Below are 24,906 nucleotides of genomic sequence, written 5' to 3'. Positions count from 1 at the left end.
TGAATGTAAATTCAATTTGCAGATAGCAAGATGTTACTTGCTACAGGCAAACGCCACAAGAATGAGTCTGAAAGTGAGAAAGCTTCATATAACACAGCCCTCTTTATTAAGCATACAGGTTTGCTTTATTTCCAATGTTCAACCTGGGAGAGCTCCAGTCACAATCTGAATGGAGGAGGGTAGAGCCCACTGTAGTGCTGCTTCCGCAAATTAAAGCACATAGTATGAAGTACAGTTTTTTCGGTGATCTTCCCCAACCTGAAACCAACTTCCACCTGTGTGGTTTGGGCACAGGAACAGTCTTCAGCAAACAGAAGCATCATGAGTTTGTGGCAAGACACTGAAAGTTGCGCCAAGGCTGCAGTTGTAAGGGCCACAGTTCCACGTTGCTCAGCTGAGAGCAGCACTGCTGGAGTGTCAAGCAGCAAATACTGGTGGTAGATTTTTTTCAAAATTAAACTAAACCCTCCCCCAATAAAGGATAAAAATTTAAAAGCAGTGCCTTTCGAGTGACCCCACGGTAGGCAGTGGGGACTAGAAGGCACTACAATGTGTCAGAATGAACGAATCCTGCGCATTCACCGTCCAGAGAGAGAATATGGATTTTAAAAAAGTCCAAAGTTGTGTAGACCTTCTGGAAATGAACAAATCCCTCCTCAGTACGAGATATGGTGGTGCTGCAAAGGAAGAGAAGGTGGTAACTCTCAGTCTCCAGGATTTCAACAAAGCTTCCCCTCCCTACCACCCCAAGTACACAATGTGAATGGGTTTTACCACGGCTTTCGGACTACTCTGGCTCTGCAACTGTAATAATTTCTTCATTGATAAAAAATTCAACAGTTTCCTCCTCCCAGTCATCCACATTGCTGTCCAGCTCATCTGTGTCCACTCCTGTAAAGAGAGAAAAAGTTTTAGACCTGGATGATTTCAAGGCAGCATTATGCTGGCTCCATAATGAAACAGAATCTTAGCTGTGTTGGAACAGAGCTACAGCTGCCATCTCATTCAAACCAACTAGTTCTGCCACGTATCAACTTTTTTGTTATATTTTTCGCTCTATAAGACGCACCAGACCACAAGACGCACCTAGTTTTTGGAGGAGGAAAACAAGAAAAAAAAAATATTCTGAATCTCAGAAGCCAGAACAGAAAGAGGGATCGCTGCGCAGTGAAAGCAGCAATCCCCCTTGCTGTTCTGGCTTCTGGGATAGCTGCACAGCCTGCATTCACTCCATAAGACGCACACACATTTCCCCTTACTTTTTAGGAGGAAAAAAGTGAGTCTTATAGAGCAAAAAATACGGTAATTATTTTGCTTATCATTTATTTTGTTAAGGTAAGCCCAACACTATTTCAGTAACAGTTCTGCCAATATTTTTCCCTAACAGAGACTTGCCTTCATGTGGCTGCTGAGTTCACTGCAGCTTACTCTCCGGTAAACATGCACAGGATTGCAGCCCAAGACAATGAATGCTTGGAAAGCCAACTCACCTCCGCGGAGCTCCAACCGCTCATTCCTCTGCTCCATGTACAGCTCTTGTGCCATCTTGCGGTATTTTTTGAACTCCTCCATCATTGTTCGCCTTCTATCTACCAGTTCCTATAGAAAACAAGAGGTTGCTATTAAACCTTCAATCAAAATGCAGCTAGAAACCTCCCCAGGAGTAATCAAGATGGGGAGAGAAGCTGGACTTTCCAAGGCTTTGATCCCAAACATGCTTACTTAAAATTACCAAAGAGACTTATTTCCATGTAAATATGGGAAGGACTGGGGTGACAAAATACCTTTCACTAGTGCAAACAGACGGCTTCGCTTTGCGAAATTCATTGCATCAAGATCTGGGCCAAATGATGCCACAAGGAGGAAAAGGCATTTACGGACATTTCCCCACACTGAATACTGCTAAAGGTTCCATATTCTCCAGCAGAAGAATTAAGAGTTCTCAATTACTGACTTCCCTGCTCCAATATTGCAGTGTGCTCCAACCTCCCTGTCCCAGCACTCCCTTATTGTACAACGTTCCTGCCAGAAGCAGCTTTGGAAAATTAATCCAAGGGTTCTAGATCTGGAAATAGGTGTCTGAACTCAAAACCAAAGCACCAAGAGATCAAAAGGTAGCTTACCTTTGAGGCTTTAGACTGGCTCAGGCGATCTTTCTGTTCAAATATTTTGGAGTATCTCTTCAGATCTTTCTTGATTTGCTGTTTCAAGAAATAAGTGTTATATATTGTATTTTTAAATGATTTTATGTTATTATTGAGCAAAATCTGCCATTTCATATAGCCCCAGCATATTTTGAGAAGAAAAAGTGGACTAAGCAGGATGTCAAAGACATGCCTTTCGAATACCGTGCACAGGATACTACAGCAATCCATCAGACATGCTTAGTTCTACAGTGGTATTCCACTTAGTTTTACTCAATGGTAGACTCAATAAAACTAATGAACATAACTAATACAAGTTTATTCATTTCAATGGGTCTGAGTAAAAGGTAGTTGACTACATTCCATGAATAGCAAGACAGCATTATGGCCCTAAGTCTTTCTCTGGCTTGGATAATTCCCCAAACTCCCCAAATCCCCTCCCCCAAGCCACTTACTTGTAACCTGCTCTGGGAGCAAGTATCCCTTCTTCAGCAGCTAAAGTGCAGCGACCCAGACAACAGTAATTGAGAAACAGGTTTTTCCCAAGACTACTTAATGTTGGTAAACTGGGAAAAGTACACTTCCCAAGAGCTGTAGGCAGCACACCAGGAATCAGAATGGGGCTGGATCAACAAATGTCATGCTCCCAATGTAATCAGGGGAATGAGGTCCACTTCAGTGGGAAAGGGATAAACTCAGCTGGGCTCGCTGGAGGCAATTGCAAATTGAACTGGGGGAGTGGTTTGCGGACATGGCAAGCTGCTAGGTTAAGCCACTGACCCATGTATTGCAATACTGACTACTTTGACTGGCAGCAGCTCTCCAGGATCTCAGAGATTTTTCTCATCACCTACCACCTGAACATTTAACTGGAGATGTCAGGGATTGAACTTGAGATCAGACACACATAAAGTACCTGATCTAATGCTGACCTATGTCTCTTCCTTATCCCCAGCTTGTGGTGAGCTTCAACTGTTGTCTCTGTTATAATTCCCGAAGCATTAGAGCTGTTTTCCTAATACCGAGCTTCCTTCTCTTAATATCAACCCAAAAAGTTACACCAAACCTCCCACCGTAAAGGACACCATACCTTTATTTGATCCTGGGTGAGCAACGTAGGTGGCCTGGGTCTCCAAAGTAACTGGCAGAACCGGTCTTTATTATTCTTCTGTAGGAGGCGACCCTGGAAAGTCCACAGCCAATAGGCGTTGTCCACCTAGAAAGAGAGTTCAGTGAAGTTGTGTCACATGTGGTGCAGCATTCTTCGCACCCAGCCGCTCACTTTGTAGTCCTAAAAAGCTGAAAGCGTTCAAATTCCCTTCCGTGGTGTTGTGAAAGGATTTCTAATGACCATCAACTGATGCCTTAACTTGCATATGGCAAATGTTTACTATAAAGATCTGAATTACATATAAACAAGGTACCAACACAGAAAGCCAAGCACCAGAGTAACTAAGGTATCTCACTGTTTTAGGAGCACACATTAAGTAGTTGAGTACACATTGGAAGTCCCACAATTATCTCCTCCCCTTTACCCAAGCCTCTTCTACAATTAAGAGCAGAACCAATGCACCGGGCCTACCAAGGCATGAGAATGACAAGAAATAATGAGCAATGCTATTAATGATGATATTAATAGGTAAAAGGTATCCAAGCTAAAACAAATACAACACAAGGCCTCTTAACAGGCTCAAGATGGATAAGGGTAAGGGGTGGGGAAGTATTGATAATACCTTGTGACTCCACCAAGAGACAGAAGTCACCAAATAGCGGCCTGTGGGGTCCCATTCAACATCTGAGGCTGTGTAGTGCTCAGCAATGTTCATCATGGTGCAGTCAGATGTATCAACGAAAGCTAAGGCACCATTCATGCTGCATAGAAAAATAATTAGAATATTTTATATATTACATGCAGGCAACTTTTAAGCTGTGAAACAATCGAACAAACATTTCTTTGGAAACTGGGTATGAGTCAGGTGCCATCATCTAAAAGCTGAGAAGTTGGATATGAAACAGTCTTCATAAAGTCCTTTGTCTGGGAGAGGGCACAAGTTTCCTTTATATTAAGGTAAACTAACCTGCCGATCACTCTTACTCTGTAGGATGAAATAAAACTCTACAGAACCATTTCAAATTAAACAGAGCTCTGTGTGGTTTTTGCTCCAGTGGACCAAGATGGCACCCTCTAAGGAACCTGTTTTAAGAACCAACTTTTTTAAAAAAAGCTTCTGTTACTCAAGATATGCTTGCCAAGAAACAGTACTCACCTCCTGAGACCAGCCAACACCACAAATTGCCCTTGAGGACTCCAGAATATCGTGTTTGCCTGCTGCTTGTCAAACATTTCTGAAATAAGATTTAAATACATGAGACAAATATCCTTGCTTTATAAGGTTGATATTATGCCTTTGCAATGAAGATTTTAGCCTTACAAAACAAAGTAATCAAAATATTCATGCCCCCGTTAATGCTGCCTCCTGAGTGTTGACAAGACCAGGAATAACTAGGATACACAATCTCATTCATATAAGAAGCCTTACTTAGCATCAATAAGCTTTTACAGCAGATCTGCAGTCACAAAAATGACCAAGTGCTGCATTGTCCAAGTTTCAATAGTTGAGAAATCCAAGAGGTCTTGCAAGACAAAGATATTTGGCCAAAATGAAGTTCAAATGAATTTTAAAACAGATTGTAACAACACACAGAGAACTCCTCAAACCCCAAGCCCATGCACAGCCTCTTGAATTCTACTTACTAATGAGCTCTATTTTCCCATTGTTTTTCACATGGTAGAAAGAGCACGATATTCGTGGTGGCTCTCCATGCAACACAGCAAACTTGCTTCCATTTGGCTCCCAAGCAAACGCTATGATGCTTTCTGCAAGAGATGAAGACCTACATTAAACCTGTAAAATTAGCCAGATCCTCTCTGAAAAGCCTTCCAATTCATGCGGGTCTCCTAGACATTCAAAATGCTGCTGTCCAGCAGCATTCCTGATCAGGCTGGTAGTCTCTGGGATATTTTCAGAGGACTCTAAAATGATAATCATGGGTGAGTTCAATATCCATGCGGAGGCTGCTCTTGGGCCAGCTAGAGAATTCAGACTCCATGACAAACACGGGTCTCTTTCAGATGGACTTTGGTCCAACACACCAGTCAAGGCACTCTCTTGATGTGTCTTTACCCCAAGTGATATGAAGGATGGACTGAAGATGGGGGAACACAATGCACTTCCTTGTGATGGTCAGACCATTATCAGGTTAAGTTTTGACTGGGGGTGGCAGGTCCCCACTGCAGGAGGGCCATGTGGATGGCCCACCCTCTAGACTGATGGAACCAGATGTGTTTCTCAATGCTCTGGGGGATTTTCCAGCGGAGAAAGCTGGTGATCCTGCCTACCTATAAAATGGCGATATGAAATGCAAAGTTGCCATGATCACTCATGAGCAGGCATGGGCAAACTCGGCCCTCCATATGTTGTGGGACTACAGCTCCCATCATCCCTAGCTAACAGGACCAGTGGTCAGGGATGATGGGAATTGTAGTCCCAAAACATCTGGAGGGCCAAGTTTGCCTATGCCTGCTCATGAGCATCCTCTCTGGTGTTGTAGAGCCTGAACAGCTCCTTGGTACTCTGAAGAATGTTGGACTGTGAAACAGGCCAGAGGAAGACTGGAGCGCAGGTGGTGCAAATCTTGCTCTGAAGCTGACCCAACACCGGTAAGAACACATAACCGTGCCTGCCATGTGGCAGTGTGGTCTCGCATTGCATCCCCTAGAGTGGAGGGACCTCTAGAACTTTCTAAGACCCATCATGACCAATTGGCTGCACGCTTGAGAAGAGCCTCGACTTTGGAGTGATCTTGACTCCGCACCTGTTGCAGCTCTGCTTGATAGTGTCATTATCGGGGGTGTTTTGTGGGATCAGTTTCACCTTATGCAATCAGCTGGTGTGACAAGCTGCTGGCGGCAATGCGCACCACCCCATTTCCCCTCGACTGTAGTCACTCTTGGCTTATCAAATCTAGTCCAGGAGGGCTGACTGGTTAGGTCCAGAGTGTGGTTAAAGCTTCACTGCATGAGGGGATGTTCCCTGCTGCATTGAAAGAGGCGGTGGTGTGGCTGCTCGTAAGGAAACTGGTTCTGGACCCTTTGGATTGGAACAACTATCAACCACTTGCAAATACCCCCTTTGGGAAAAGGTGGTGAAGAGGGCTGTGGTGGGGCAGCTGCAAGCGGTCGCCCTGATGGATGACCTTTACAAAGAGCAGAATGGGGCAGTGTGACCTTGCTCCTGCTTCTTGATTTCTCGTAGGCATTTGATGCCATCAACCATGGTAGTCTCCTGGACTGCCTCCAGGAAACGGGAACTGCAGGCACTGTGGTTCTGATCCTAGAACAGTGGTTCTGATCCTAGCTTCAGAGAGTAGCATTGGAAGAATACATTTCAGCACCCTGGTGGCTACATTATGTGGTGTTTCACTTCTGTTATATTTCATATGCTATAAACTCTAAATTAGATATACACTGAAGGACAAAAAGTAGTGCATAGAGAGCTGAAGCTGTGTGAAATGTGTCCTTTACCTTTCATTTCTACCACATCAACAGGAACCTGCTTCTCTCTCATGCGAAAGATTTCAAAGTTGGTCACTACACCCTGCAGGTGGGGAGAAAAAAGGTGATGTGGGCATGTCATCTACTCAGGTAGGGACTTGAGATGATGTGCATTTAATACAAAGCAGAAGTAGCTGGCCTGCTGCTGTTTAGGGTGCCTAAAATCTCATAACTTAGAGCAAGATGCACTACTGTTATTTAATACAAAGTGTCTTGCAGCACTTTAGAATTAGTCTTTAAGGAGCCACAAGTCTCTTGCAGCAAAGAAGAACCAAAATAAGGCTAGCCTTCCAGACACTGTTATTTATTCTCTTCTACAAGGCTGAACTGCAAAGTATTCAACTGAAATACATATTAGACAAGGCTATTATGGAGTAAACCAGTCAGAGTAAGATACAGCCATCTCCAGGCACACATGACATCAACTCTGAAGAATGGAACTATTTGCACTCAGGAGGGGGGTGGGGACACACAGGAGACTGTGTGGAAAACAGGTCCATGCCTGATGGGATAGCTTCATTTTAATCTCAACCCCTGTAATTGTAAACATGAGTCATTTTCTATTCAGGAGGTTTTATAGCAGCATGTGAACTACCTATATTTAGAATAAAATTCTTGGATTCTTTAATATGTTCTCTGGTAATCCTTGCAGTTCTGTGCTAAGAGTTCATTAAAAAGCTTTCGCCCAGTGCAGGAACTGGCAGTCCGTAGTTAAAGAGCAATGGGGCTTACACAGAGTGCAAACAGAAAGGAGGGAATAGACAGAAACACAAACCATGCAACTTATATGTGAGGAGATCAGGCACCATGAAGCTGCTGCAGGTGGAGGAATAATAATAATAATAATAATAATAATAATAATAACAATAATAATAATAATAATAATTTATTTACACCCAGACCATCTGGCTGGGTTTCCCCAGCCACTCTTTGAGCAAGAATGCTTCAATCAAAAACAGAAAAGGCTTTCAAGTGTTCTCTTAGCTTTGATAATATAAAGGTTGGGATTTCAAAATCAGAGAGTTTAACAGTTCTGTAAGGAAGCTTTGGAGCCACGTACCTGTGTGCCTTTGGGGGTCCTGTCTACTTTCACACAGAGATAATCCCCATTCTTTTGCCAATGTAGCTTGCAGTCCACCACATTGAAGAGATTCCGCACTCTGATTTCCTGTCTGGAGGGCAGCTGCATCAACGTCACCCTTGCTGGTATATCTTTGTCTTCAGGCACCCAAAAAGCAATTATGTTGCCACCTGGAGACCAGGAGAAGTCTCTGAGGGATGGTAAACAGAACATGCAACCATTTAGTAGTTTAAGGCACATTTTTTTAAATAAAAAACACATACATCACATGAGCCAAATGAAATCTATTTCTCACACTTTGGAAAAGGAGAGGGAGCCACTGTGAGGAGGACAATTATATATCGCAGGCAAAAATAACAGTAGCAGCAGTAGCAGCAAGGAGAGTAAGATCTAAAGAAAAATACTCACTTGATCCCATTGATTTTTAAACTTTTCTTGTCCAACAGACCCATTGACTAGAAAGAGAGAACATAAAGTCAAAATGATTCTAGTACACACCTATCTATCTCAATTTAAGTTTATAACATTTATGTTAAAGCTTATAGTCTACTTCTCTGCCTAAGAGAGCCCCCCAATGTGATGTAAAACAAACCATAAAAACATTGTGAAACTATAAACATAACAATCAACGAAGAAGAAAATAACATCTTAACATAAACACAAGGACAAGAAACAGAAATGGGGAATCACTTTAATACTTAAGACATGTAAAAAAACAACAACAAAAGCCTTAAGTGGTCTTTATTGGACATAAAAGGGCCAATACACCTTTTCCTCACTTTTGTTGGGGAAAGAATACTATGAACAAACAGTATTTCAAAAAGCTTAACGGACAGCTACAAGAAGGCTGTCCCACAAGTAATTGTGGTGGTTTCTGGAGGTTTTGTGTGAGAGAGAAAATGCAACCTCTGTCCAACATTTGAAGCCAAACTAGCAACATCTTTTAGGTTGCATTAGTGGGTGATGTGCAAACACTGCAGTCAGAATGGGTATGGGATGAATGCTTGCACATCGCCCACTAAGTTTATATTCTTATTAGCGGTATACCTTTTGGCACATTTTGACTGCGAATAGGCACGTTACAGAATCTATCATATTACATCAGAAAGGAAGGGAGACTTACAGGTGTTTCATAGATGCTAAGAGTGTCAGATGTCATCCGAGCAAAGAATTTACCATCATGACTCCACCTAAGCAAAGAATTTCAAGAAATCAGATATGTTTCTCTTTCCCATTACAAAACCATGTTTGCTTGTTTTTTTTTTAAAAAAAGCAATTTGTTAACCATCTGCCCAACCTACTTAAAAATGGGCCAGTGGGCTGAGCTTTCACAGTGGAATCCGCGCTTCTTCTGTCCAGTTAGGGTATCCCAGATAATGATCGCTTGAGGGTCATCCTGGGTGTCCATTAGAGGGCTGAAGGTGACCAGGTACCTTCACAAAGAAGAATAGATCAATTATACAAACATAAAAGCTGTGGTCTAATGTCAAGTTTAAACATTTGAGTTGCTTTGAAATTCATTAGAGGGGCATGTTTTATCTTTCTTAGTTTCTGTTCCCAGAAGACAACTTCACAGGGGGGAAGCATACTTTCAAAACTGCAATGCTTAGCAGACGTTTTGTAAGACAGCAAAGCACATCTTGATGTATGGTGAAGAATCAAGAAAGTTTTTTCCATTAAAATGCAGATTTTGTGTTTTACATGGTGCATCCAAGATACTGTATTCTTGTTGCCAGGGCCTTGTCACTCAAGCAGTACTCAACTTTGCCAAATTCCAGAATTAAAATAACAAAACACTGGTCAGTTTCATAACAGCTATTTAGAGTTCCTTGGACTGCAGAAAAGCAGGCAATAGAAAGACAAATAAGTGAGTGAATGGCAGAGCCCTCAAAAACATCAGCATCTAACATCCTGTCTCCCCCTTTTAAGGTTTATGCATTAATCATATGTGGTATGATAGTGGTTTGTAGCACAAAGGCTTCAAATATAACATTCCCAACAGCTTCAACCCTTCAGCAAACAAATGTGATTCAACACAAACCACAACACAAATGTCTGTGACCAATTATGTTCTCACCTCAAAGCCAACAAAAGGCAGGAAGTCTTAGCTAGTTCAAGGAACTGAAGAGGCAACCAAGAGTTTGGGGTGGAGGTACACCTGAGCTTTCCAAACTTTTCATGTTGGCGACATACTTTTTGGAAATGCAACTTTTTGCAACACAGTAATTCACTTTTCCTAGCAAACTGGAGGTTAAACTAGCCCCTTTCCAGCCCCAGGAGGAGAGTGGGGAGCAGTCACACAACACACAGTTTGGAGAGCTCTGCACTACACTATCAACTATGATAGGTCTAGGAAGCTGCTTCTAGACCACTTGGAATTCTCATAGAACAAGAGTTGAACTCTCTAAATGGCAGAACTGTTTTGAATCATGCTATATAAAAGACCTAGTTGCTAGCTAGAAAGAAAAACAGACAAATACAGACAGACAGAGAGAGAGAATTGGGAGCAAAAGGCCTTGAAGAGTCCCTGCCTCTCCAGGAGCCAGGAATGTATGTAGAAAAGAGGTAGAAGACAAGGGTGAGCCATAACACCTTCCCTTCCGTGCTAGGAGGCCGAGTGAGGAAGCATTCTGTGAGACAGGGGGCCCTCACTCAACGACGTTTTCCCCAAACTATTTCACACAAGCTATGCCAAGAAAGCATGAGCATGAGAACCTTCACAACAAGAAAAAATAGCTGCAGTTTGATATTTCATACCCTGCAAATTCTGCTTGCTGAAAGTCTAGAAACGTATTAATAAATTTAGCCAATGTTTCCACCAAGGGGCTATGGAAACTGCTCAGACCTGACTGGTCCTGAATGAAAAGATCTCTTGAAGACTGAGCTACAAGTGCAAACAACAACAAACAGATCTAATGTAATCTACTCATACATTAACATATCCTGCACAGAGTCTCCTTTGGCTGTGCCTGTCACCTGAGGGTCTTCTTGGAGGTGTTGCTTCAACTGTGATGTGAAATGTTCTTCCCAGAGTGGTTAGCCTGATATGTACTTTATTCTCTTTTCATTTCAGGCAATGTTTTGTACTACTTCCATGATCCTTTAAGTTTTAGTTTAGTGTTTTGTTTGTAGTTGCACGTTGTTTTATTCTATCTTGAAAACCATAACAGGAATATGGTTGAAATGTGGTATAACAGCCCCCAATAGGTAAATCAATAAATAGAATGCGTAACTGTAACAGGCAATATATTTTATACACCCGATTCCCACAGTAACACCACCAACTAATTTCATACACTACCTTTCGCAAGGTGAGAAGTCAATGAGTTGCACCCCCTGGTGGCTGAACTTCTGAATCTGCTTGAATTTCTCTCCACCCCACAAAGCAATGCCCCTCATATGGAATGTAGCCAGATAGGTACCCTTCGGAGACCAGCGTACATAGGTTTCTGTCCATCGCTACAAGGGGGAAAGTGCATAGCATAACCATTTGAATCCTATTTCATTTGCATATTGGTGCACAAAAACTTATCTGGGATTAATCCCTTACTCTGGTGCATGACATCTAACTTCAATCGACCTCTAAATTTATTTGTGGCCCACAGCATTCTAAAAACAGAAATCTCATATGTGAATATGGTCAACTGGTAGCCATGTAACTGATGTGATTCACTAATGTATTGAATAGCTATTACGTTCATTGAATCATTTGCTAACTGAATGTTTAGTCACATTATATATTTTATTTCCTTTTTACAGACACTGCACAAAAAACTGCTCTCAGTAAAGAGATACTTCCTAGGGACACTCACAGCTCTCTCCTCAATTGTGACAGGATCCTTAACATCATTCCAGTAAATAGAGGTTCTGTCTCCAGATTCAAAGATCACACTGTACTGATCTCTACAATCTGGGTCTTCCAACCAGTAGCGCAAATTCCCCTGGAAAAGTCAAAAGGAAAACAGTTTAAGAAGATAGGACCTATAAAAAAATACTATTTGGTCTTTATTTGAGACAGGGTTATTTGAGACAGGGTTAATAACGATGGGAGGGGACGCAGGTGGCACTGTGGGTTAAAGCCTCAGCGCCTAGGACTTGCCGATCGAAAGGTCGGCGGTTCGAATCCCTGCAGCGGGGTGCGCTCCCGCTGCTCGGTCCCAGCGCCTGCCAACCTAGCAGTTCGAAAGCACCCCCAGGTGCAAGTAGATAAATAGGGACCGCTTACCAGCGGGAAGGTAAACGGCGTTTCCGTGTGCGGCTCTGGCTCGCCAGAGCAGCGATGTCACGCTGGCCACGTGACCCGGAAGTGTCTCCGGACAGCGCTGGCCCCTGGCCTCTTAAGTGAGATGGGCGCACAACCCCAGAGTCTGTCAAGACTGGCCCGTACGGGCAGGGGTACCTTTACCTTTACCTTTACCTTTAATAACGATGGAAAAGCTAATATAAAAGCTCAACTTGCTGGACACAACATTTCCTGAGTATTATACTGAATTTGTGAAATTTGGAGAACATCCAGATCTGAATTCTGACACACCTAGATGGGCTTTGTGAACTTCCCATGGTTCCAAGACACAACAGTGAAAGCCAAAATTCACCATATTCATCTGCATTTGTTGAAAGACATAAAACTGCAGACGTTCACTGTAACACGGGCAAATGTTATATCAGGATCATTGACAAAAGTTTGCAAACACTTAACATTTTTACAGGCAAGATTATTTTGCATCTTGCAGTCATATATACAAATATTTATTTTTTAAAAAGAACACTGGGATGCTCAGATTTCAGTAAGTATCTGATTGCCTGTCACAGTGTATCATTCACATTTCAAGCTGAGCTGTGGGGGTATTCTTTAACAACCTACAGTATTAGGAGTTCATGACCCGCAATGGAGGGATTCCAAGCCTGCGCAGGTACAAACTTAGTATTGCCTCTTGATGGACACAGTTATCTTTAAAGTCTATACATGCATCTGAAAACTCACCAGGTCTTTAAATGGCTGCTTTTCTGGGATTTCCCACTCATCACTGATTGTCATGTATCTGAAAATGTGATTCAGTCAGTTATACTTCTTTGTATTTCAAACAGTCAATCTTTTCTGCTTTTAAGAAATGACGATACTCACTTGTCAAAGTCAGTGAAAAGGTTGACCCTGAAAGTGTGCTGCTTGTCTAGCTTGTAGCCATCTGCATTTTTAATGGCATCTGAAGCATGAGTTGGAGACATGTACTCCAGGAAAATATACCTGCAGTAAAACATCTAGTTAGTTATTGCTGACAACTTAATTTGAAATTGCCCAAAGAGCTGATACATGAAATGAAAGGCCCAATGCTCTGGATTCAGCCGTACCTCAACAGTGACATCAGCTACACTTCAACTCAACGGAATTCAACACCAACTGTTTCCCTAAAGTCATATTTCAGGCTTGTTTATATAATTGTGCCAAATGCTATGTGACACTGTGCAATGAGTGAAAGTTGGGCCTGCAGCTGCTGCCCTGAGAATTATCTCTGTGCAAGAATCCCTCATGCGTGGCATACACCATTTTAAGGGCAGGATCAAGGTGCATTTTTTTTTCAATTTGCATTGTCTCAGAGACAATGGCAACAGCTGAAAAATAGAGCTATGGCTCCATATGTTTGCCACATTAGCATATAATGTACCATCTGGAAAGAGGGGAGACACAAAAGGGAAAATGAATGAGGGGGGAAAGGCTGGTAGATGATTCTGAATGTCAGGCATTTCAATGCACAAGAAAGCAAGATCTCTGATGCTCTTGATCTGGCGACTAGTGACAGGCAGATTTTGTACCTGCTGGTGGTTCATTTGGAGGGGTGAAACCACCCTGCAGACCCTGGCTAATCTTAACCTCCCTCCTCTACTTGATAATGTCAGTACTTAATTTACAAAAACTTATTCTTCTACGAAATGTTTGTTTAATTTCACAGAGAACTTACTTTTATCAGGCAACTCCCCATAGCTTAATTTCGAAAAGTATTATCTGTCCATGGGTAATGCAGTGCCGTAGCTACGGGGGGGGGGGGGCACTCTAGGTGAAGCCTCCAGAGGGGGTAACTGCGTGTGTTTGTGTGCATGTATGCAAATGTGCGTGGGGGATGCCAAACTGGGTGACCCGGGTGTAATAAAGCTAGTTTCGCCCCTGAGTAATAATTCATAGCATGTGCCCACTGTTGGCAAAACAGTTCTTATATGTTGCAAGTTCATTGAAACTTCAGTCCCATATCTCACTGGAAACCCATAATCATAGAGCAGGGATGTCCAACCAGTAGATCGTGATCTACCCCGGTAGATTCCCGGCTGATCAAGGTAGGTTGCAGGATCCTTATTGTGTACAAAAAGTGGGAAAAGCTAAAAAAAACTCAGTGCAATCCTTCCCCCTAAAAGCTCATCATCTTTGGGTACTTCCCTCCTAAAAAAAGCTGCGCAATTCTGGACACCCCCCCCCATGCACGCTCCTCCCCCCCTCCAATGACAACGGATGGATCACTGCCAGTTTTCTTTTTAAACTGGGAGTAGATCACATTCTCTTGGGAGTTGGAGATGCCTGTCATAGAGGATCTGACATTTTCATTTTCAGCCACCGTGTTCACTGTGGTGACTGCATCAATAACCTCTGGTAAGTATGACAAGTGACCAACTAGGCTTCCTTTCAAATTTGAAGCTGCTGAGGTATGCTGGGGTGCCCTAACAATTGTGTGGCAATCCCCACAGGCTCCTCGGCTAAAGGCTGTTTGCCTGCTTGGTAGCGTAGCACCTGGTGTAACTCACCTACCCAAGAAAGCATACCTTCCTTTCCTCACAGGAAAAGGTAGTGACAAGTTTTCTAGGGAGAGGCAGCTTTTCAAGATCTGGCCATGCTGGCGTTCAGGGCACCATCCACCATGTAGTGGCCAAGCTAGTAGTTTCCCTACCTTCCCTTTCCTACTGGAAAGGTGGGGGGGGACCTCATTGGAGAGGGAAGGATTGGTCAATTAGTTTTTAGGCTGGCTAGCAATGACAGCTAAAAAAGACAGCCACTCACCCTTTAGTCTGCCCATCAGCTTCTGGGTAAAACTCATTGGTAATTTTTCCAAACTTTGAGAAAATCTTGTGGATAACATTCTTCAGTTTCTCAAGTCGGTCTGGTCCAACCTGAGGAACATTATCCACCACAATCACTGAATCGATTCCATCAGCCTCCTGTGGACGTTCTTGCAGAATATCTCCAAGTAATTCTGTGGAAAAGATAAGTATGCGAATGAGAGAGACAGCAAAGCCTACAATTTATTTACAAGATAAAAGAAAACTAATTGGGATATTCTAGGTTTGGTTAGCCATGTGTTTGGTAAAGGCTGAAAGCAGAAGTGCAAACTCCATATTGGAATCAGTCTTCTGTATTTTAGCTATAGAAACTAATAGACCTTTAGCATAAGGATCACAGAATTGCAGAGTTGGAAGGGACCTGGAGGTCCCTTCTAGCCCAACTCCCTGCAATGCAGGAATATGCAGCTGACTGAACCTTCAACCTTGGCATTATCACCAACCGAGCTATCCTGCTGCTAGAAACATACTGAGTAAACAAAGTAATTTGTTACATGCTTTTCTAAACTTCATTCTCTACTTTGCTGCGTCAAGAGCTCATTCTCACTGCCTTTTGTATAATAAGGATTTGCTTAGAAGAACAGTCACCCATCTGTAGACCATTTAGGGGCAAGCTGTTCTTCCCAGTGGCTGCCTCTCTCCTTGAAGTCTGCCACTTAAACCAGGACAAGCAGCCACCACAATGCTAAGCTGTTTTTCTTCCACTATCCACATTTTTATGGAGCTTGCAAACTCAGTTCTCTATATTCTGATGGGGGGGGGGATCTACTGGGGCAGAATGATGCTATTACAAATGTTGGCTGCTATCCTTCCACACCACTACAAAAAATTAACAAAGTAACCTGGCACATCCAGTCTTTCTCCAAACTGAACGCTTTGAACATCGAACATGGCTTTATTTATAATTATAAAGATGCTACAAACCCTTTAATTATAGCAGTTTAACAAGTTTTCCATGGGTTCAAAGAAGCCTTTGTTCTAATCACAGAGCAAATCAAGACAAGTGCAAGTCTTCATCCTCTAGTCTATAAATTTGTATGCCCCTACCACAATCTTTCCCTTTACAATAAAAGAAATTCACTTATAAAGCATTAGCCTCTAACACAGTATTTACTATCAGGGCTGCTGAATGACCAAAACAACCAACAAAATACCTTATTTACTCAAATCTACTGCTCACTTTTTTTGGCCAAATTATGTTGTAAAAATCAAGGTGTGCATTAGATTCGATGGCACATTTACATTCGCCAGCAAATAATTTTTTTTGGTTTCAAGGTTCTGAAAATTGAGGTGTGCATTAGATTCGATGACGCATTAGACTTAAGTAAATACAGTATTCTAACATACTGATGATTTATACAATCATGGCTTAAAACTAGTTATCACTAAGAATATTTTATTCTGCACTTACATGCGATAGACTTCCAATTTAAAATGGCCTTTTGAAACCTACTTTTCACTTTATTTTTAAAAAGTGTCAGGGACAAATGCCCTTCTCTATGTCCTCCCTAGAGTAGAAGCACATTTCAGTGTGATAACCAGGCAGTCCTCCTCAGCAGCTGCAGCTAGATAATCAAACACTTTGTCTCCTATTTTTAGTCAATTAAAGACAATTTATTTACAATCTCTTGTACGCGGCAGATAATGTTTCTATACTTCATTTCAACTGCTGATCCCACCTCCTTGCTTGGTTATTTTATGTTTTTATAAAATTTTAAACATTGTAAATCATCTCAAATGGTACTTCTGTGTGAGTAAAAATAAAGAAACAGCATATTTTAAACAACACAAGCATTTGAGAGTTTTAAGATTGGAAATCTCTTTATAGATTCTATCAATGCCAATGAGACTTAGAACAGGCAAACTCACCTGTTAAGACAACTTTACACATATGGCTGTCTAAAGCTGTCTAAAACAGATAAACTAAGAAGCTGCCTTATAATCTAGCTAAATAAGGTCTATCCATCAACAGACAACAGGTCTCCAGGGTTACAGGCAGGTGTCTCTCCCAGGCCTACCTGGAGATAACAGATAGTGCATCACTAAAAACTACAGTTGCTAGGAATCATAAGAATACCAGAAGTGCCCTGCTGGATCAGACCAAAGTCCCGTCTAGTACAGCATTCTGTTCCCACAGTTGCCAAACAGATGCTTCCAGGAAGCCAAGCAAGACCCGAGCACAAAGGCCTTCTCATGCTATCCTGACGCATACTGAACACAAAGCCCTGCATGTAATGGGGCAATATATCTTTGCACCACAATCCGGAGAAAAGACACAGGAGAGGGCTAGTGCCCTGCTGTGAGATTTACAGATACCGGTACATCTGGCTCAACACAGTTGAGAAACAGGATGCTGGGCAAAGTGGGCCTTGCCGTCCAATCCACCAAAGTGCCTTGCATATTCTTCAGTCTGATAGACCAGGACCTTCTAGAACAGCCCTTCTCCACACTGGTTCCCCAAATGATGTTGGACTATGACTCTCATTATCCCCAATGAGAAGGGCCAGCAGTCAGGGATGATGGGAGTTGGAATACACTCCCCATTTAATTCCCCCAAAGTCCTGAGACCTGTGCAAAGCTTCATGGCCAATTGGCAGGATTTAAACCTTGGCCTCCTAGGCCCTAGTCCAACACTCTATAACCACTATGCCACACTGGCTCTTTAAACCCTTTGTTTGATGGGAGCTGGAGTAGGCGAACAAGATGGCGAAGTGACCCCCTCACTTTTCCCTGTTCTATCTCAGAAGGACTATGCTGGAAGCTTGTCTTATGGCCAGGCCACAAAGTCATCTTGCTCACTATGGTCTACACCAGTGCTGCTCAACATGGACTGGTCCCAGACCTTGTCAACTTCACTACAGCGAAGGTGCTGCTCCCTGGCACGCTAGTGGTGGGGACTGCCAAACCACCACATCCCACAGCTTGAGGTACTACTCTGCACCAGTATTCTTCAACGCAGGATCCTCAGGCGCCCTTGAAACTTCGGTGGCTGTCACCCTCAGCCAACTCACATCTGTGGTCAAGGATGATGGCAGCTTTAGTCCCAACACCTGGGGACCCCCTCCCCCAGGTTGAAGAATACTGGCCTAGACTCACCCATGACACTGTCTCCACCATTTCAGGCAGTGGGATGTGACAGGCCCTTCCAGGGGACCTTCTGCAAGCAAAGCAGAGGCGCTGCCACCCCTTCCCAAATGGCCACACCGACCCTCCCCCCCTTTCTTTTAAGGATCAGAAGGCTCTCTCCCCCCACCCCCACAAATGTCCATATATTACCTGTCAGCTTCTTCGAGTTCTTCTCTGGGGGGAAAGGCTACATACAAAATTACACATAACAATAAAAGCAATATTTATTTCTACCCCACTCTCCAGGCGGCTTACAAACACGTGTCGAGGAAGGGCGGAAGAGGCTCGCCGCCAGGCCTCTCCCTCCTCCTCCCTCGGCCCACCCACCTTCCTCGTCGATGTCGTCCACGAAGTCCTCGGGGTCGCTGAACGAGATGCCCTCATCCTCCTCTTCCTCCTTGCCGCTTCCCTCCTCCTCCTCCTCCTCCTCGTCCTTGCTGGGCTTCTCGGCCTTTTCCTCCTCCTTCTCCTCGGCCTCCTCCTGCTGCTCCTCTTTCTTCGCCTCGCCGCCTTCGGATCCCTCCTGGTCCCCCTCGGGCTTCTCGGAACCCCCTTCGGCCGGAGCAGAGGCAGGGGCTTCGGGGGATTTCTCCCGCTCCGGCGGCTCCTCGGCGGCGGCTACAGCGGCAACCTCGGGCGACTCCTGAGGAGGCGAAGGCGGCCCAGCGGCCGGAGGGGGAGACGGTTGCGGCTGCTCCCGACGCTCTCCAGCGGCCTCCTCGTCCTCGCCGGCGCTGCTGCTTCGCGGCTTCTCCTCCTCCGCCTCCTCCTCGCCGCCGCCTTTTTCGGGCTCGGGCTCCTTCTTCCCCTCAGGCTCCTCCGCGGAAGGCCCGTCCGGCAGCTCGGCCTCCGAGTCGCCGCTGCTGCTGCCGCCGCCTCTTTCTCCTCCTCCGCCGCCGGGCTCCCCTCCTCCGGGCCCCTGGTCCTGGGCGGGCAGAGCGGCGGGGGTCTCGGCGGCCGCCGGGCTCTCCTGGGTCTCCTGCATGGGGGGCTGCGCGGCCTTCCCGCTCGCCTCACACGCGCGGCGCACGAACAGGCAAGGCGGCGCGCTGGGCCGAAAAGGGGGAGGGAGGGGCCACGGAGCGCGCAGGCGCGCGCGCAGGGGAGGCGCCCTCTCGCCGGGCCATGTGCGCGAGAGCGGACCCGGCGGCCAGTCTCGCGAGAGGGGCCAGGGACCAACTCGGCAGAGGAGGGGGGAGGAACGGATTCCAAAAGCGGTGTCTTACTGCGTTGTATATGTTAATCTCCTATGTTAATGGGCTAGGACAGGGTTTGAGATCGGTTAGCGCCCAGTTATGCTTTCCCCCTAGGAATTGGGCGTTTCGGTCTTGAGGTACGCTCGCTTCACACCCCACCCCCTCGTTAGAACAATCCTGGTGGTTAAGTCCAACATGGCGGCTCGAGGCCCCGCATTAAGCCCGCCCTTAGGTGGGGTCGGATGGACCATCCCAGAGGGAGGGCGGAGGTGGAAGTAGTGTCGTGAATAGCGGTATCGTCACCGCGTACTTCTACTCATATTATTATTGTCGAAATATATATTTTTATCCTCCTATTTTAAATTCTAGCCTATATTAATCGTAAGCTGTCACTGTGGAGGAGATAGTAGCAAAGGGGAATCAAGCACCCCTTCAAAAATGACCGAAATGGGTCCAACTGGCGAGTCATCCTCCTGCCAGGCGCGTGAGCTGTACTAAGTCTTTCCGCAAAAAAGGGGGACGGTCTGAGCATGTCAAATGGACACATAGTGGGAAGCCTAAGAATAGGGAGGTGCAATTGATCTAAATAATTTTTTGTTATTAAGTTTATTAGTCGCTTTTTTCCCCTAATGCAACCCAAACCAACTTACGGCAACATCCCTTATCACAATAAAAAGATATACATAAACTACAAATCGTGTTCGGTTTTTTTTTTTTTTTTTTTTTTTTTTAATTTCCTTCGCTATTAATGAGCGCTGCGGCTTAACGAGCCCTGCCATAATCAGCTTCTCCGCCGCCGCTTAACTGTCAGCACGATCTCTCCAGTGCCGGATTTACGTATAAGCTAAACAAGCTGTAGCTTAGGGCCCCACTCTCTCTGGCCCCCCCCCCAAAAAAAAAAATAAAGGGGAAAAAACTTATGGCACATTTCCAAAATATTTCACTATTAATATACTTTTTAATTGTATTTCAGTTCAACAATTACTTTGATAAAATACATATTTTGTTATGTGCAAATGGCTTTAGATGCCTATTAGGTTCATAAATTAGCATATGGCATATATTCAACACAAAAAACAGCGACCATTTGTTGTTGACAAAGGGCAGCTGGAGATATAAAGGGCCCCATTACCTTCAGTAGCTTAGGGCCTCATCAAACCTAAATCCGACCCTGAATGCTCCTGAAGAGGACCTGCAATAAATGCCAAAGGGAAATGGATCCTCACGTGCGATGAATTGGGCCCTCTCCAGATTTGTGTTTTCTTTGCAAGTGAATTCTGTGGCATTTCCTTGGTGCACGCTGCATTCTTAACCATGCATTTAAAGCCAATGGTAGCAGTTCGAAAGCACGTCAAAGTGCAAGTAGATAAATAGGTACCGCTCCGGCGGGAAAGTAAATGGTGTTTCCATGCGCTGCTCTGGTTTGCCAGAAGCGGCTTAGTCATGCTGGCCACATGACCCGGAAGCTGTCTGCGGACAAACGCCGGCTCCCTCGGCCTGTAAAGCGAGATGGGCGCCGCAACCCCAGAGTCAGTCACGACTGGACCTAATGGTCAGGGGTCCCTTTACCTTTACCTAATACCACTTCAAACAGGCATGGCTTACCCCCCAAATTTTTTAGGAAATGTAGTTTGTTCAGGGCGCTGAGAGTGGTTAGGATACCCCAATTCCCCTCACAGCGCTACAGTTCCCATACATGTCTCTCCTTCCATTCTATCCTCACAACAATCCTATGTGATAGGTAAGTATGTCACGCACCTTATTTCCCCCCCTACCCCGTTTCTGTTTTCCTGTTAAAGGGTAAAGGGACCACTGACCGTTAGGTCCAGTCATGACCGACTCTGGGGTTGTGGCGCTCATCTTGCTTTATTGGCCAAGGGACCCGGCGTACAACTTCCAGGTCATGTGGCCAGCATGACTAAGCCACTTATGGCGAAACCAGAGCAGCGCATGGAAACGCGTTCACTTCCCGCAAGTTAATAAAAACACAGGGGCATTGCCCATGAGAGACCAGTGTACCAACTTGGGTACAGGGAACTTGCCTCTGATACATACAGTAAGTGACTTGGTACAGATTCAGAGCATAAGAGGGAATATTCTTCCTGTCCCCTGTCCATTGTTTATGGTGTGCTATACTTTTATATGGGACGAGTGGCGCTGTAGGTTAAACCACAGAGCCTAGGGCTTGCTGATCAGAAGGTCGGCGGTTCGAATCCCTGCGACGGGGTAAGCTCCCGGTGCTCGGTCCCTGCTCCTGTCAATCTAGCAGTTCGAAAGCACGTCAAAGTGCAAGTAGATAAATAGGTACTGCTCCGGTGGGAAGGTAAACGGTGTTTCCGCGCGCTGTTCTGGTTTGCCAGAAGCGGCTTAGTCATGCTGGCCACATGACCCGGAAGCTGTACGCCGGCTCCCTCGGCCAATAAAGCAAGATGTGTGCCGCAACCCCAGAGTTGTCTGCGACTGGACCTAATGGTCAGTGGTCGCTTTACCTTTACCTTTATACTTTTATATTGATCTGCTTTGTGCTACAAGTCTGCAAGCTGCACTGATGTTTTGCAAAGCTGATACTTCCTTTTACCTTTTTCTATGCTGAGATAAATTTTCACAAAGATATTTAAAAATAATTTACCCGTAAACTGTAATAATAATCCCTTTCACTTGCCTGGATGGGGGATGGAGAGGTGTGTATTTGTTTGTGCATAGGAACCTCTGACTTATGTGTATCTGCCATGTAGCTTACTGCACAAAGGCAAGGGCCACATCCATTGCTTGTCCACTAACATGTAATCCCTTGTTGCTAACAAGACAGGGCCGGCCCATCCATGAAGCAAGGTGAGGCAACCGCCTTGGGTGGCAGGATCTACAGAGTGGCCAATGTGGCCTCCAAGGAATGTGTTGCCTGATGCTGCTGTTGCAGTGACAGCATGGCTGCAGTGGTCTCGGAGACCAGAACTGCTGGCAGCCACCTCCAATTCTGCCTCTTGGTGAATAGGAGATCCTGCTGGTCTCCTCTCCCCCCTAGAGAGGAAATGGTGGGGGTTACCTCCTGGGGTCTGCATTCATCCGGTGCAATTCAGAGCGGGGCCTTTTCCTATCCTGCAACAGCCTTTGATTCCCACTTCTGTAATGATGTAGAAATGCATTACCCGCCTTGTTCTTGATGCTGATCTTCATCATCATCACCACCACCATTTTATCTGTATGCCGCCTTTCCATAGTTAAAACAATGCTCAAGGCAGCCTACAACATGACAAGATTTACATAAGTTCCAACATAACAAAAGTCATAAGCAATAAATAAAACACATCAAAAAGGACACAACCTGGTACCAAATAGTATGGGAAACAGCCATACTAGAAAAATCAACCAATAAACTGAAACTGACACGGGGACAAATAGAAGAAGACACCTTCACCCCTGTATGGCTCCCCTTAGAATCATAGAATCATAGAGTTGGAAGAGACCACAAGGGCCATCGAGTCCAACCCCCTGCCAAGCAGGAAACACCATCAGAGCACTCCTGACATATGGTTGTCAAGCCTCTGCTTAAAGACCTCCAAAGAAGGAGACTCCACCACACTCCTTGGCAGCAAATTCCACTGTCGAACAGCTCTTACTGTCAGGAAGTTCTTCCTAATGTTTAGGTGGAATCTTCTTTCTTGTAGTTTGGATCCATTGCTCCGTGTCCGCTTCTCTGGAGCAGCAGAAAACAACCTTTCTCCCTCCTCTATGTGACATCCTTTTATATATTTGAACATGGCTATCATATCACCCCTTAACCTCCTCTTCTCCAGGCTAAACATGCCCAGCTCCCTTAGCCGTTCCTCATAAGGCATCGTTTCCAGGCCTTTGACTGTTTTGGTTGCCCTCTGGACACGTTCCACTTTGTCAGTGTCCTTCTTGAACACCTTTATCACATACACAGCCCAAGAAGACAATGACAAAAATCCACCAACAGCATACAAATCAATACAAATCAATATGGCTAACCTGATCCAAAACACCCACCCACCCCACTCACACATGAAAACAAAGACCACCACAGCCAACCACAAATGAATAACCACACCCTAAGCCAACCCCAACCTCTCTCACCACCAAAGGAACACAAAGAACCTGTACAAGCAACGCTGACACAAAACCCTACATAATAGTAAGTAAAATAGAAACATTGCCACCCGACCCCACCCCCACCCATCTTCCCCCCCCCACCTCTTTCCCCCTTTTCTTCCCAATGTTTCAACAAATAAAACTGATTTATAAAAATGTTACATGGGGGGGGGGGGACGAGAGAGAGAGACATTGCACACTTTTGTAAATCAAGAAAATCTTTAATAATAATAAAAAAACATAAAAAGTACACAACCAAATGGAAAGCAATTTCCACATAAATCATAAAATCTAAAACTAAAAATACAACATTAATATCAATAACAATTTAAAATGACATAGATAAATCGTAAAACAATTAAAAAAGGGAGCCCTCTCTGTCAAGCAGCAGCAGCAGCCCTTTATGGAGCCTGCCAGGCCCTGCCCCAAGCCAGGTGGAGAGAGGGAGGGCACTTCCACTTTTCTTCACGTATCCCTTCTTCCTTTGTGGGGGAGGCACCATTTTTTGGTTCGCCTCAGGTGCCAACATGTATTGGGCTGACCGTGGTCGCTGGCAGGATGTAGAACTGTCACCTCCATCCAATGCCACTCATTACGTATCACAATAAGGTTAATATGTCAGTGAAATTTCTCCCGTCGCTCCTTCTTCATACCTGGAAAGTTTTATCAGAATCCTGTTGTGCTCACCTTGAAGCTGTTAAAAGTACATAATTGTGGAATATAACAATAACAATAATGATTAATAATAGCATGCAACTGTAAAGTGCTCATGGTTACCCTGGATTTAAAATGTGCTCTGTGCATTCTTTAGGGAGGCTTCAGTCTGGATAGTTTCTTTTGGGTTCTTCTTGGTTCCAATACGTAAATCCCAACGTGAAAAGTTATCTGGAAGTCCTGCTCTGTGAGCCCTGAAGTCTCCAGTCTATGAGAATTTGAGTGGGGTTGTTATTATTTAAAAAACATTATTTGTATTAAACATTTCAGAGTTACAAAACAAAGGCGGAGATAATGAACACTTAATGAGCTCTCTTGGGTATTGTTTTCTGCAGTGCAGCAGTTTAAGGCAATGCAGATCACAGGCTGCAGTCAACTGTGTTGTCAAGGCAGGACTTTGGAGCAGAGATCCAGGGCCCCACTCAGCCCCATAGGGCTGTCTTACCATATTTTTAAGTAACTGAAGTACTTAAAACACTGACAACTAAATGAGGTGTCCCTGTAAGACCATTTTAAGTACATGGACTGATATACACTGTTAATATCAATCAGGACCCCAAGAACTGTTATCGTATTCCCACTCTCAGATAAGGCCTGTGAATCCAGAGTCAGAGAATTACCTGTGCCATCTTATAGATAGACCAACTTCTTGGGGCTGCTGGGAGTTTAGCAGAACTTACTTCCAAGGAAGAACTGAAAAAAATTGAATATGGAAAAAGGATGGGCAACATACAGTATAGAGAACTACTGGACTTCACAGACACAAGCCTGAAGAAGATGGAAGAAGTTGGTAACCAGGTGACAGACTGGTTGCAATCA

At 44.5% G+C, this 24,906-nt stretch overlaps 1 protein-coding gene and 1 long non-coding RNA gene across 2 annotated transcripts in view; one reads left to right on the top strand and one right to left on the bottom strand.

The window, feature by feature from the left end:
- Nucleotides 1-24,906, top strand: part of LOC310831366 — a 136,652-nt gene that overhangs the window by 66,277 nt on the left and 45,469 nt on the right. The window lies entirely within an intron of this gene.
- Nucleotides 84-19,137, bottom strand: EIF3B (eukaryotic translation initiation factor 3 subunit B). The gene is made up of 19 exons (XM_083711472.1): nt 18,395-19,137; nt 14,883-15,075; nt 12,966-13,085; nt 12,825-12,882; nt 11,653-11,781; nt 11,142-11,299; nt 9,142-9,273; nt 8,964-9,030; nt 8,249-8,295; nt 7,820-8,030; nt 6,730-6,802; nt 4,900-5,022; nt 4,412-4,490; nt 3,878-4,016; nt 3,235-3,360; nt 2,124-2,201; nt 1,491-1,599; nt 775-891; nt 84-677 (listed from the first exon to the last, which is right to left on the bottom strand). The coding sequence occupies exons 1-18, from the start codon at nt 19,050-19,052 to the stop codon at nt 788-790; spliced, it is 2,604 nt and encodes an 867-aa protein (XP_083567598.1). The 5' UTR covers nt 19,053-19,137; the 3' UTR covers nt 84-677; nt 775-787.

The sequence above is a fragment of the Podarcis gaigeae genome (assembly GCF_964106915.1).
Source record: "Podarcis gaigeae genome assembly, chromosome: 14".
Lineage (NCBI taxonomy): Eukaryota > Metazoa > Chordata > Lepidosauria > Squamata > Lacertidae > Podarcis > Podarcis gaigeae.
This window is presented reverse-complemented; position numbering and strand designations above follow the sequence as displayed.